This window comes from Haemaphysalis longicornis, unplaced genomic scaffold (assembly GCF_048455015.1).
Source record: "Haemaphysalis longicornis isolate Haplotype H1 unplaced genomic scaffold, Haemaphysalis longicornis Haplotype H1 scaffold_4, whole genome shotgun sequence".
In the NCBI taxonomy this organism is placed as follows: Eukaryota; Metazoa; Arthropoda; class Arachnida; order Ixodida; family Ixodidae; genus Haemaphysalis; species Haemaphysalis longicornis.
Window position 1 is genome coordinate 62,932,637 of NW_027526361.1, and position 14,927 is coordinate 62,947,563.

The 14,927-nt window shown below is 48.2% G+C and overlaps 1 protein-coding gene across 6 annotated transcripts in view; it reads left to right on the plus strand.

The window, feature by feature from the left end:
* Positions 1 to 14,927, plus strand: part of LOC144178843 (beta-1,3-galactosyltransferase 1-like) — a 116,235-nt gene that overhangs the window by 61,047 nt on the left and 40,261 nt on the right. Inside the window, exon 1 of one of the 6 annotated variants that reach the window (XM_077706976.1) lies at positions 75 to 167. The exons of the other annotated variants lie outside the window; for them this stretch is intronic. Within the exon in view, the coding sequence (XP_077563102.1) occupies positions 132 to 167 (36 nt within the window). The 5' untranslated portion in view covers positions 75 to 131. Of the gene's footprint in view, positions 1 to 74; positions 168 to 14,927 lie in introns of those variants that run through there. 6 annotated transcript variants of the gene reach the window in all.

The window sequence follows — 14,927 nt, forward strand, 5'->3', positions numbered from 1 at the left end:
AACAAGTGGCATGATTCCGCGGATGTGACGCGTCATTCACACAGGATGCTTGAGTGCTTATTTAAAGAGGCGTGGCGGCGCCCCGTGCACAGCCTTTTTCAACAGCGTACCGCCTGTGACTAGAGTAACGGATGCCTCTGCCCGAGGGCTTCAGCTTGTGTTTGGCGGTAAGTGAGCTTCTTGCCCGGGCGTCGAAAAAACTTGATGTCAGATGTTTTGCGTCTGTTAGGCGATGCACCTTCAAGTGCTAAAAACAACGCTTGGAAACTGCACACCAACGAAATAGGCGCGACTGTTGGTGACGGACGTTTAGTGTTCCTTCTTTCCGGGTATTTTTTTCTGGACCGAAAAATATCCCCCCCCCCCCTTACCCCCCGCCTAACACGTTCTATGTTCCGTTTGGAAAAGGGACCAGATCTTACATGATGGGTTAAGGTTAAACTGCTAATGAAGATATGTGTGCTCACAGCAAATTTGGGCTCGGAGAAGGCAGTCGAGGTTTTGGAGCAACTTTAACAGAAAACTAAATTCTACGAATAAAAAACTGTGGTTGATTCTTCTTTCATAGGAATCGGTAAAACTGTGAAAGTGAAATGTGCAGAGAAATCTGCAGCTGAGCATGATTTGCGGGTCGCCGGCTATCGTGCGGGGTGTGCTTGGCGAGTGACGTCCTGCTGGCGAATTGCTTCGACAAAGGTGCGCTGACGTCATTTGCGTGACGGATATGATGTCAGTGAAATCTTGGTGTATCCCGGGATAAAACACTCTTGTGTTAAAATATAAAACCCTAAAACGAACAACTCTAAGCATAGCGTACTGATGATGATGATTGCTATTGGTTTTGTAGCGGGGTGATGACATGTCATCTTACCAAAAAGGACTAATATACCTGTTTTATACCCTTAGTTTAATACTAGCGCTGCTTAGGGCAGGCACAAAAAGCTTGTGAGGCACAAAATACTTTTTTTTTCTGTTACAGGTAGTAACTGTCCTAAGCAATATTCACCTCTCTACTTTTCGTCCACCAGCATTCTAATCTTCTTTTCGTCGCCACGACAGCCTTGAAGTTAACTTCCTCTGTGCTACCCTTAAATCCTAGGGCTTCTGGAAGCCGAATATTTCCCTCATGTAGATTTGAATGGATACCCTCACATCCTAACACTATGCGCAGCATAGTTTGTTTCTTTGCCGAAGACCACGCGGCAACCTTCAGTACTCTTTATTACTAAAGGTTGCTTCCCCGCAAGAAGACCCTCTGTGCAGGGGTGCACCCTTTACAGGCTGCTTGCTTCGTTGTACTGGTGTCATTTCCGGGACGGATATGAGGTCAGTGAAATCTTCGTGAATCCTGGAATGAAACATTTTCGTGTTAAAAAGGGAAAAAACCTCGACCGTCATTAAGAGCAGCACGCTGGTTAAATCCTGTTTTTTTTTCTCCCTCCGCGCTACAAAACCGGAAGCCAACGGAACGTGTTCTGTCCTCCCAAGAACTGGTTACACGGAAAAGAGGCCGAATTCGTTCCAGGAGCATCTTTTCGCGGAACTTGTGTTTTCACTGGGTCCGTTCTTGCGGCAGGGGGGAAGGGGGGGAAATAGGCTTAACCAAATGTCGTAGCGACCAGGAGAGTCCTGTTGTCGGATGCACGAAGCAGTCGTTGTACAGCATGCAGTACGATTGCCGATGGGGTTTTATACCATGTCCTAAGATTCGGCCAATAAATGTCTTGTACCCCTGCACAATGTTTCGTCAGTTTTGCAGTGGCGCCTTTATAGGCGGTGGTTTCGTTGATCCTCGTTCCAGCGTTTGTGAACATGTATCCTTGAAAACGGGCCGCCCCAGATTTCGCCGAGCCCCGCAGTTGTATACGAGTCAGATTCGTCTTTCAGCAGTTTGCCGGCAACTAATCAAGGTATACGGCCCGCTTGAGTGCCCAGCTATGGCTGGCGGGTTATTGGAATTCCGAGCGGGTTTCCCGGGGAGACCTGCCCGGGTCGGGCCGATCGAACGGCAGACCTGTGCGTTTTCGCTCCACGGGCTCTGTTTTCGCCGCTTGATTGCGCCCTCCGTTGTTTCTTGTTGCTCGGCTCCAAGCGAGAACGGTATAAGCAGTGGGCGACAAAGTCGCGCGTATACGTTGTGATTCTCCTCGTTCTTTCTTGCCTCCTCGCGATCATTTCTTCGCGCCAAATCTCAGTTCTCCGTGGTCCCAGATTGAAGCGTCGTTGTCTGCGTGGCACAAATAAAAGACTCATGGGGGGGGATAAAAGGGGGATAAAACGGGAAGAAAGGAAGGAGCATGGTCCTTCCAGGCGGGAAAAAGCTGGCCAAAGACCAAAGGACATCGATCTTAAGCAAGAGCTGCTCTACTTTCTGTAGCGGCGATATTCGTGGATCGAAGCGGGGTTTCTGTGCTGTGGCGTTTTTGTGTGCTTCGGCTACAGGAGGGCTTGTTTATATCCCGCCCCCTTCCCTCACCCTTTTTCTCTACGTTAATATAATCACCGTTTTTTTTTTCTTTTTTTTGCTCTTTGGACAATGTTGTTAGCGGAAGCCATCGTCAACAGACACTGCCGAGAGAAAGTGATTGAACATGCGGTGCACGCATTTTAACAGCCCTGCAGAAGTACAGGAAGCGAAGAAAGCGACATGCATCGTGCGCCCCCCCCCCCCCCTCCTTCCCTACTTTCAGATGTAAGAAGAAACGTCCAATCGCATTGCTTTGTCGCCAACCACACCAGACGCGATAACAACTGGTTGCCGCTTCGTTGGTCATTTAGCTAACGTCTTATTTCTATTAGCAGCATCTTGTTTAGCGTTTTTTGTCGGCACCCGTGTTAGCTGGACAACTTGGCTCTAAAATAAAGCGTTTAGATTACGTGAACACGTTTTTCGACAGTTCTTTTTTTTTTTTTCTTAAGTAGGGAAAAGGGGGGAGGAGCATATGTAGAGCTCTGCCCTTTGGCATCAATACTTAGAGGACATTTTTTTGCGTGGTAGGGGGGAGAGTAGGGAGTTGGGGAGCAACGTTTCAGAAACGTTGGGTGGGATGGCGAGGTCAAGGGGGGGAGGGTTTTTCGTACCATTCTTGCGCAGGTACCTGTAGGCCAACTGGGGAGCTCATACTTTCTTCGCAGGGACAGCACTATATGAACGACCGTTAGAACTTTGGGTCTGTCCGCCAGTACGGCACGCACCGAAATTCATCTCGCGGCACTGCATACCATTCATATTATACGAACCATGGGCTCAAGTGGAAGCTCGATTTTTGCATAGTTTCGTACACCCGTAATGATATTGTGCGTGCCACGTGCCCGCACCGTTGCAGGCGAAATGCGATGCAATATAGAGGCGATGTTCGTTGGTACTCCCACACCATAAATTCAATTGGTTTATATTAACTCGGGCTCAGTTATACAAAAATTTGAGGGCACCTAAGCACTTGGGGTGATTTGGTATTGCGAAACTTTGAATGTCCTATTGAACATTGCGGAGTGCTCTTTTGTGTTTTACGCTCCAGGTAATGTTTTTGACTGTTGCTGCGGGCAGGGTTTTGGAGTTCTTTTTTAAATGAATTGGTGCGAGTTATTTTTCTAGAGTTTCTACGTTAGCATGTTGGCAGCAGAACGGAATCGCTTGGACGATATTGCTGAGAATTCTCCGTCAATGCGCTCTCGCCTGTCCATGTGGCTCTGAGCTTACCCAGGCGTTACCGTCAAACCATCAAATCACGTGCTGTAGAACGCTGCGCAGTAGCGTGCGTTTAGGAGCCTTTCGTTGCTCACGACGCCGCCGACACCGACGTTTTCGTGCAAATTCTCTCGCTTTAAAGCGGTTCCGATTATTGCGTTACGTACTTTATCAGCTGCCAGATGAGCCGCGACACACCACTTCATGCTTTATACAGAAAAAAGGCCTAGTGAGTGCAACATCGAGTAAATGGAGCTTTCATAACTCCCCGGTACCACAGAAGTATAACCGGTTATACCCAATTGCAACAGTACAAAAACAGGCCAACCGGCAAAGAGAATTTTGTCCACCCGAAGATGGAGCGAAATTAACGGGAAAAGCTATCTTGCGACCCACCGGCAGGGGGAAGGGCCCGTGGGGACCCCCCAGTGAGAAAGAATACTGTTTGAATATAAGAATTTGTATCTCGTGTTCAGAAATTCTATCGATTAATTTGTGTTATGGTTGTTGGTCGCCTGACATATTGGTTGTTGGTGGCCGTCATGTGGTCAACGACTGGTCATCGCAAGCTGCAGAAAAAAAAAAGTTGCGAAAGAAACTTTGCAGTCTGGCGTCTTGGTGCTACTGTGTCGTGGTTACGAATGAATTTTTACGGTGTGTTAGAAACATCGTTTATGTTACAAGTTTCCTTTTCCTTTCATTTGTGAGCCGTGTACACGTGCACAATCAGGTTCGCAAGCGATTTCCCTAGCCATGTCAGTTCTTCCTGCCTTAAATTATATTTATTACAGAGACCTTATTTTTTCAGTGACACGAATGTTCAACCTCTTCGGGTTGTAACCTGCGTGCAACCGGCACACTCGTTGATGCTACGTCAGGCTGAAACCTGTGCACCGTATAAGACAAAACAGCATCGTGCTTAATTGCGCTGGTGAGCGCAAAAGCTCACGGCTAATTCACTACTCCCCGTCGGACTGTGACGTCAGCATGCCTACACCCAATTCTCACATACCCACTCAGGGGGATTGGCCAGTGACAATGAGGGCAGCCAACAGAAGCTCAAGACTGATTTACCAGTACGCAGATTGCTGAGGAACTGGCGATCGCACTCGCACTTATTCACACCAAGAGCGCGGTCATCTTAACCGACTCCCAAGCTGCCTGTCAGAGCTTCTTTGCGGGGAGGGTGGCCCCAGAGAGAGAGAGAACAACCTTTATTAATGCCTGCAATTAGGAGCGAGCCCCGAAGGGGCGAGCCTCTAAGACGCTGCCACGACGTCGTGTCGGCGTGCTCTACTAGCCGCTGCCAGACCACGCACCGCAGGTCCCGGGGTGTGCCCGGATCCCGCAGGCACGATCAAAGGCATCTGGCGATCGAGGGCTGCCTCCACTTGCTGGACGGCCCACCAACTTTCCGCCTCCTCTCGCAATATCAGCCACAAAGAAACGTCGCCCTCGTCTGGACACCCGCCCACTGTACATTGACGGGAAATAATTTTGTCCATCATCAAGCCTGCACACTCTCCTCCCAGGCCCCAGAAGAACAAGCGGAGTCCACACCACTGGTTACGTTTCAGGACATTACACAGTACTATCGACTCGACAGGCAACAATTCCCCCAACCTCACTCCAAGCTGTCCAAATCAGAAGAAACGACTCTTCGTCGCATCCAAACGAATACCTTCGTCCATCCAATTCGTTTGCACCACATGTTTCCCACTCAATTTCCCGCCCAACACTTTTTGCTCCAAGCCTGGCACACTCGTCCACATTTCATTAGAGTGTACGCATAACCCTGACCTCCCACCCTTTCCTTTTCCCCTCCCCCTCCATGAGCTGTGGGAGAACCTGATCACCAGCGACCACCTGGACGTCCAGCAACTACTGGCATCTATAGGGCGTCGGTCGCCCGGTCATCACTTGAATTCCCGGACTAGAGAACCACTCCTACATTATAAGGCTCATTAAAGTTTTATACTACTACTACTACTCCCTTTGGCAGTGACGTCAACGTTCCCTCTCGCACATATGCTTTCACAACTAAACGAGAAGTGATTCCACGCCTTCTCACATCATAAGAGAAAAACCTTAGGATCCGCCGTAACTTTTTATTATGCGCCACCACGTTTTGGTCGTGTACTTCGTTTCATTTTTTTTTTTAACTCGGGTGGGAATACACTGAGGCTTGCAGCTGAACTTGGCGTAGAGCCCGTGCAAAACTACTGCGATGCAAATCGACTTGTCAGAATTCAAAGGTGCTTATTGCACGCACATCATTGCGAAACGTAAACAAGTCCAAGCGATGAATTTGTTATACTATAATGCGAAATTATTACGCTACACCTGTCCCTCTTCGGACTTTATGTGCGCGCATGCGATGCGTGGGGCATTTACACCGAGTCCACAAACGCACATTTGTATGAATGTATGTGCGTAGGTACGTACGTACATACATGCGTCTGCATATATATATATGTGTGTGTGTGTGTGTGTGTGTGTGTGTGTGTGTGTTCGCGCGCGTGTTGGTTTGTGTATGCAATGTCTAATGTACATGGGTTAGAATTCAAGCAACGGGGGGCGGTTGCTGTAGCCTCCCCCCACCCCTTTCCGGATGCATAGGGAAACCGCCTATTTTTATAAGCCGGCATCGGTGACGCGGGTTTTAGCGCCCGTCGGTACCCATGTCGTGTTTTCCATCCCTGTAAACCTATGTTGCAAGTTTCTAGCCCTGCTTTTCTTTTCAACATGGCTTTTTGTATAATGGCAAAGTCGGCTTCCGAGAACGCTTCATTTCGCTCACTCTTCCATAACGTACGGACAGCGCGAACACGCGCGCGCACACCGGCAATCAAAATAATGGAAAGACGTTGTATGTGCGTACGCCGCGAGGACGACGTAGCGGCCGTATTGATGAAACCTCGCACAAAGGTGTCTGGCGAGGCAGGCGTCTTTTGAGGCTCGGTCGAGACTCAAGACGCGAGTGGCCCGCGATCTTAGTTTTTCTCGGGCGCATAAAGGCAGCGCACATCAGGCACCCGTCCGTCGGTGGTTGGCAAAAATGCTCAGCTGTATAGCGAGGTGCCGCCCTCGCCCTTCCCCGCGAAGGTTCCCCGTATCGATCGCGAGCCGTCTCCTTGATGGACGCCTCGTGCACCTTTTCTTGTACGCGATTGTTTCTTCGCGTGACCGCCGCCTCCTCTTGTTTCCGGGAGCCGGGAAAGGGGACGGGGGGGGAGGCGAAGGAAACTCGGGCTGCGTTTTCGGTATGTGCGCATGACCCCATGCGGCACCCGGTGTACTTAGCGGACTGGCCGCGCACGCTATCCGACCATTCCCGACGTTTCCCGTTTTGGCATTCCGCTCCGCTTCGCCCTTCCCTCCCGTATGTACGGCTTCATTTTATCTTCCGCATGCGTGCCCCGTTCCCGCGGCACGGAACCTCGTATCGGGGCACGCATCGGAGCGTTGTCAACAGTTTCAAATACACAGTCCCACAGCAGCATGTTGGTTCGTAGTGTAGCACGTGCTAAGGTTCTTCAGTCGTTAATGCTCTCGCCGTTTGGTGTCGCCTCAGTTAGCACCCACGTTACAGCCTTTGATGAACTCCCCCGACCGACCGTGTCACTGCTGGCGTGGCTTCTGTTCTTTTTCCGTTTCATTCTTCGCGTGTGCTTCGTACTGAATTGTCCTTTCTTTTTCCCCTCGGTAGTGTCTTCCGCGGCTCGGTCACGCAAGCGTGGTTCCTGTTTTTCTGCTGCCTCCGAGAGACTTGCGAGAGAAACTGCAGGCGGTTGCTTATTTGCTTACGTGCTTGCACGCACGGCATAAAGTGTGCCCTGGGCAGGAGTTGTCAGTCGTGTCTGTTTTAAAAAGAAATGCCCGTTTCGCGTCCGTTCGAATAGCGACGTACTTACGAGACACCTGTGACACGTTCAGAAACCAATCTTGCTTGCTTTCCGCCGCATCCAATCAGGTCTCGCTCGAAATGGACGCCTTGAAGGCCATGAAACGGAAAAAACCCAGAATTTCGCCCCTGGCTCGTGTCTCGAAGCCTATCATCACGAACGCCGTTACGATGCCCTCCTTCCCCGAGGGGTTTGTGCTGTAGGATATCCTATATACGCCCAGTCCCGCGGTGCTCGCCCGAATCGGGTTTGGCTTTTGTTTGGTCGCGCTTCGGCCAAACCCTGGCATTTTCCCCCTGTTGCTTCTCTTTCGCCGTCTGGGTTTTTCCCGCAGCGATGCACTCGCACGAATTCGCCCAGAACCTTTCTCCGTGCGGGGAAGACGGCGTGCGGAAGCGTACTGCACGCGTAGTCGACCGGTCTAGCCCTCACTAACATTGTTTACCTTCGATTCCTTGTAACCAAGTGCGTCGGGGTGTGGATGTGTGTACGGGAAGATTTTATGAGCGCGAATAAACCTCCCTTATAAGCTCCTTGTCGCATTTCACGGACACACTTTTTTTACTTTGAGCTACTGATCCTATTCCGGTAGTATACTAACCCCCTAACTTTTTACTTCGAGCTACTCATCCTATTCCGGTAGTATACTAGCCCTTAGTTAGCTTTTTTTTACTTTAAGCTACTGATCCTATCGCGGTAGTATACTAGCCCTCAGTTAACGTCTTTACTTTGAGCTGCTGCCGGTAGTGTACTAGCCCTCAGTTAACTTTTTTTGCTTTGAGCTACTGATCCCATTCCGGCAGTATATTAGCCCTTAGTTGACTGGATTATTGTAACCACGTTTATACTTCGCTGCAGAGTGACTTATGTGCAGTAAGCTAAAAGAGCTGGCATAGAAAGGCAGTTCGAGCCCAGCTGCGAAGCTAAGCATGCACAAGATGAAATGGCGGACAGGCTTCACCAACACAAACCTTGAGCTCGCGGAATGTACGGAACCAAGTTTTTTTTTTTTTTTTTTTTCGGTCGTCATATCGATGTTCTCGTTTTCCTAGCGCCTAAACCTATGCCGACGCCATTTTAAAAACGGGCGAAGGAGCCACTACCTTGTTGCGAATACTCGCAGTTGGAAAGCTGCGCCGTGCATGTATTAACTTCGCTTGACGCTCCATATAACTGGCTTCTGACATAAGTATACGGCTACGTTGTATTGCATACTCCCTACTCAAGAGGTACGCCGCGTATGCTTATTTCCCTGTGTGGTGTTCGGTATCTTCTGTACGTACTTCGTATTTCACGGGAGGGGGGGCGGGGGAGAAGTCACCCGCTTGTGTTTTAACACTGCTTGCATGTTCGTCTACGTAGTACCACCACAGGAGAGCAAAGGAGACACTAAGTTCGAATGGTGTGTCCACGTTCAAAAATTTACTACCAACATCCGACTTTAGCAACTTCTGGATGTAACGAGCAAGTAAAAATTCAGCAATAAGCTACGTAGTTTCCGATTTGTTCAATTTAACGAAATTCCCGATACAACAAAATAGTAGGCGACAAACCCCCTACGTCAGTAGATCGATTTTGAACTGTGCAGTGGCCTAAGCGTCAAGGCATGCACGGCAACCCTCATTACTTCAAAAACCATTTTGCGCGGTCGCCACAGCTTCATGTCGCCATGTATTATTCACTTCACCGATCACTTTTGTATGAAACCGCAGTGCAAAGGTTAGGATGCTCAAACAAAGTTTCATACTTGAGACCCCGAACACGTTCGTGCTCGCTTCAACCCTTATTAAAGTCTCCTCTCTTTGGTCGAACGAAGTTTTGAAAAACTAAAAAAATAAGAAAAATGTAAAATAATTACGGCAAATGGCGAACCGTGTAACACCCTGCATTTTCACAATAATGCAGTTCTCGCGGAAGTTCCGAATGTAATCGTTGCATTAACGTAAATAGAGAAATGGGGATAATTGGTCGAACGAAATTTTGAAAAACTAAGAAATAAAAAAATATTTAAAAATTACGGGAAATGTCAAAACGTATACCGCATGGCATTTCCACAATAATGCAGATTCCGGGAATGTTCCACCTGTAATCGTTAAAATAGCGTAAATGGACATAATTGGCCTAACGAAATCTTGAAAACCTAAAAAAACAAATAAGAAAAATATAAAATAATTACGGATAATGGCGAACGGTGTAATACCCTGCATTTTCACAATAATGAAGATTTCGCAAAAATTTTCACCTGCAATCGTTATAATAACGTGATTGGAGATAATTGGTCGGACAGGATTTAGAAAAACAAAAAAAAATTGGATGAAGAAAACTCACACTCAAGACAGGCGGCATAAGAATTGCTACGCTATTAGCAGATCATTCTCTGAATCTCTGCAGAATTTTTCTCTTCCTGTCTTTCACAGCCGTCCTCTACTTGTCGCAGGGGATGACCCTTTTTCCCGCCTGGTTTAAGCCATTTGGAAACTCCGCCGGTTTCATGTTTACAATGCGGATTCAACCCACGGGCTCTGTTAACTAGGTAGTGCGGGTACGCAGCCTCGTCTCCCGCTGCACCGAAGTGGTTCAGCCGTATACCCTCAGTCGTCTCTCTTTCCCACGTTCCATCTGGATGTTGCAGTAGCGATCCTACCATTATCTGCTTCCGCGCCACGTCCCTTCCCGCGCCGGTTTAACGGCTCTTTTATACCCTTCTTGTTCCGCCGTTTCCTGTCGTTCAGCGGCCGAGTTCTGGGCCCGCCCCCCTCACAGCCTCCCATTGTGCTTTCCCTTTTCTTTCTTTTGTCTGCGTTGTTCTTGCCTAATGCGCCCGCAGTGCGGGGGCGTGTTGATTTCTCCCGCAGTAGCGAGCAAGGACTCGGTGCAGACAGTTACACGCCGTCGTCCGGTTTGAAGCGCTTTTGTCCCTTTCTTTTCTCTTTGCGTGTTCGTATAAACCGTTCCACCTTCCTTCTCTCTTGCTTCTTGCTCTGACATCTAGGCCTCTCTTCTTCTGCGTTGGTAAAGTTAGCTCCCGCACTTTCCCGTGCGGCCAAATGGCGTCCGTCTCCGGCCTAACGCGATGCGGGGGAGCGGGGCCTGGGAAGTTTTAACGGCACCTGTGTTATCCGTGGCGGCTCGTTTGGTGCACCGAAGCGGAACCCTGTGGTCTGTATAAAGCGGCGCAGACGAAGTCAGACAGCTAAGGGAGGGGAAACAAGAACGGCTCTCAAACGTAGCTTGGTAGAACTGCAGCGAGATACTTCAAAACAGCACTAGAACTGCCTATTAGCGTGGTTGATGGAGATCGGTGAAGTTTCTTTGATGTGCTACAGGGAGTGACTCCATTTTAAATTGTTCTTGCGGCCGTCTGTTCGTGCGTTCATCCCTGCTTTTGTCAATAACAACATTTTCGGGCCATCGCTTACATAGTGGTGCAAGGTGTTAAAAATAGCAGAGCTGATGGTCGACCAAGCTTCTTTCCACACCGACAGCGGATCCCTGGAGAAAGGGAGCAGCAGGACCCCAACAGTGCAAAGCCCGTTTGGACGACACTGTAAAGCAAAGTGCATTAAAGTATGTACAGTGTTTTATTCAGTAGCAGTCGTCGTCTTCTCTTTCGCGTAGTCGTCTTCGGACCGCACATCCGCCTATACAGGGAAAATCCTTTTGTGGCGCGTCCTCGCCTCGACTGGCCTCCACTTTTAAAGACGGTAGTCTTTCTTGGGCTACTTAAACCCAGAAATTTTGGTCTGTCTGTATGTCTGTCTGTGACTCGATTCAGCCACCCCTCATAAAAATTTTTACCAACATTGAATTCAAGGTTTGTTGACAAAAGTCGACAAAAGCTACCAACAATGAGTAGACTGTCTACTTACTGTCCATAGACCTCTTATCAACAGCCTACCAACTTTTTGTCAGCCATTGGCCGCCGTGTTTGAACTGAAAAGTTTCTTTAAACTTTCTACAGAAAGTTTTGTGTAGACTTTATACTCAATCGCTGTTTCTAACCGAAGCCTTTTTGACAGAATATTCAAAATGTGATGCAGTAGGAAATTCGGACCATTCGTACACCCTGCTGTCAATACCGCTTAATTGAAGGTCGTCATCATTTCTCTCTAAAAGATCGTGTAGTGGCAGCAAGAACGAAAAAAAAAAAGAAGCCAGCAACAGGTTAGGCTGATCGGTTCTTCAAGGGATAATAACCGTTCACATTTTTCGGAGGCATACATTCACACGCTCACCTTCTGAAATGTCACCTAACAACACAACCCTAACTCAGAAACGTACTATAGCCGAAAAAGCACAAACGCAAAGAAGCACGATACCGCCACCGCACACTTTCTAGCAGTGCACTTCCTGTATTAATAGCCGCCATCCGCGGCATGCCGATGCCGCGGTGAGGTGTGCCTCTCATTGCATGTTTACAAAAGTGCGCGTTATTATTATCAAAATACAATACCGGGAAACACTGGGACGTAAACGATTGCACCGATGCCGCGGTGAGGTGTGCCTCTCATTGCATGTTTACAAAAGTGCGCGTTATTATTATCAAAATACAATACCGGGAAACACTGGGACGTAAACGATTGCACCGATGCCGCGGAGAGGTGTGCCTCTCATTGCATGTTTACAAAAGTGCGCGTTATTATTATCAAAATACAATACCGGGAAGCATTGGGACGTAGCACCGATGCCGCGGTGAGGTGTGCCTCTCATTGCATGTTTACAAAAGTGCGCGTTATTATTATCAAAATACAATACCGGGAAACACTGGGACGTAAACGATTGCACCGATGCCGCGGTGAGGTGTGCCTCTCATTGCATGTTTACAAAAGTGCGCGTTATTATTATCAAAATACAATACCGGGAAACACTGGGACGTAAACGATTGCACATATCTTTATAGTTGCAAGCTGTAACCAAACAAAATGGAAAACTGTAATGGGTTGCAAGAAAGCGCGCCGCGCGCCGCGTGTTAGCTGCCTGCGGTGATTGACGCGTTTCTCCCGGAGGTACGGAAAGAGGGAGGTGCGCCGGTGGCGGTTGGTCGAGAGCGGCCAAAGCATCTGCGCCAGCCGGATTAGGTTATCATAGCGGGCGATTTTCGATTATTGCCGTTGTTAGAGACGCGTCCAGCAGTCTGTCGCGAAATATTTACGCAAATAATTCGTTCCTTTCAACCATGTAGCACCAAGCACTTAGCTTGCGTAAATCAAAACACAGTGATGAGTGGTTGCGAGTGGTTGATGCCGCTGGCTGGCGCTTGTTTGGAACCGCTGATTAGCCATGTTTATCACCGTGAAGAGTGAAAGCGAGCACGTCGTGAAGGACCAACCCGTGCGGCTGAAGGACGAACTGGTTGTTCCGGGGAAGAAACTGCGCGGCTCGAGGTACGAACAGTGAAAGGTGCTCCCTTTTGCCACTTGTTTTTCTTGGAGTGCAAAAGTGTGAAGATATATGCAGAGAGAGAGGGAGAGAGAAAGATACGTGTGTGTGTGTCTGTGTCTGTGCGTGTGTGTGTGTGTGTGTGTTTGTTTAAAACCTGATTCAAACAAAGTAACGTAATTTGGTTAAAGTCAAGTAAATAGTTTGTTCCCAAATATTGTGAGGTTACCTTTCCAGGTATTTAGAAAAAAACAATATGAATTAATTCAAATCGGACTCCAGGACGAAGGAATCAGCTGTTTGCGTTAAATTCAACTTGCGACAAAGGGACTCAAAAAACTTTCAGTGGTCTTCCTAGAGAAGCCCGTCAACAGACAAATGTCAACATAAATTTGAGATTTTCTATATACCACCGTCAACAGACAAATGTAAACGTAAATTAAGTAGACTTTCTATATACAACAGTTAATAGACAAGTGTCAACATATATTCAATAGACTTTTTACAGACAACTGTCAATAGAATGTAAGAGTATGTAGGATAGCAATAAAGTTGGTAGGATGTCAACAGAACGTCTACAGAATGTAAAGAAGCATTTTTGTAAGGGACCCGTCCAAAGTAAAATAGTACCTGCGCAATCGTCTTATATAGTCACAGCTTAATCTACCCGTCTAGGTCCGGTGTAATGTTCATACTTGTCAACATTGTTAAAAAAGAACAAGACATTACGCAAATATAAGACAACAAATTAATACAAAAGTAATATTTGCAGTGTTCCTTTATAAAAAATTATACATGCTTGACTTGTGCGAAATTAATTACTTCATCAACTGCAGAAAAAAAAATTCCCTCCGCCGTCGCCTGCTGTCGCCCGCGCCACTATAGCTTCTGGCGCCACTTTAAGAAATCAACCGGCAACAGTTACGAAAGGTTCCACTAGACAGGTTCCACGTTCTGCTTGCAACGCATGTGGAGTAGGGAAACGCGGTTCTATAAACGTCGAAGTAGGCCGCCTCGATTCACGCGCGTCTTCGCCGTACGGCAGCGTTGGCATCGAGACACCCGGTTTGGAGCAGTGGAACGCGGGAAATTTAAAATGATTTAAGCAAACCTGTGACGTATTTACCTTGGGAGGAGTGCGACGCAAGAGGAGCAACATGAGAGGTGAGCGGGAAAGCGAAGGGAGGCATTTACTTGGCAAAAGTCGATAAAGACTATCGTCTTTTGACGACATTTGCAACGAAAGGAGCAGATATGCGGCCAATTTTTTCATCAGCTGGTCTGGTTGCTGTTTTCACATGTAGATTGTGAAGAGATGACGACAGAGTCGTCGTCATCGTCTTCGGCGCCGGTGATCCCGTGGCACGCCGGTCGCTACACGACGACGATGACGACGAAGGCGTGAGCTCGTCATGTGGCGGAAACCCACGCGCAAGCCTGGGCGGCGTCATTCCAAACGCTTCGCTGCACAGAGCACCCACGTGACGTGTGTGATGTCACTGCGCGTGCTATTCTTTTGAGCGCCTGCTAAAACGAGCCCTCCCGTCGGGCTCTGTGGCCATAATGTAGAGTACTCGGTACTGGCGCTTAAGGCCTGATTTCGAGCACCAGAAGGTCTATCTCTTAGCTTTTTTTTTTCATTGCTTAACTTTTTTTTCTAATTTTAATTTTTTCTGAGCTCAAATGTACGGGTTGTTTTGTTAATAATGGTGAGTGGTATGTTAGGTCGCTTTAGGTTTCGGGCGCAGCCAATGACCACGTTAAATTACCGTTACAGGGCCCGAACGGCGGACTTGTATTAGCAGGCGCTCAAAAGGATAGCGCGCAGTGACATCACGCATGTCACGTGGTGCTCTGTGCAGCGAAGCGTTTGGAAACACACCGCCGGGCGGTTGCTGCGAGCTCATGTGCGCCTTTTTTTTTTTTTTTTTTTGTTAAAGCCACTGCGGAAAGGC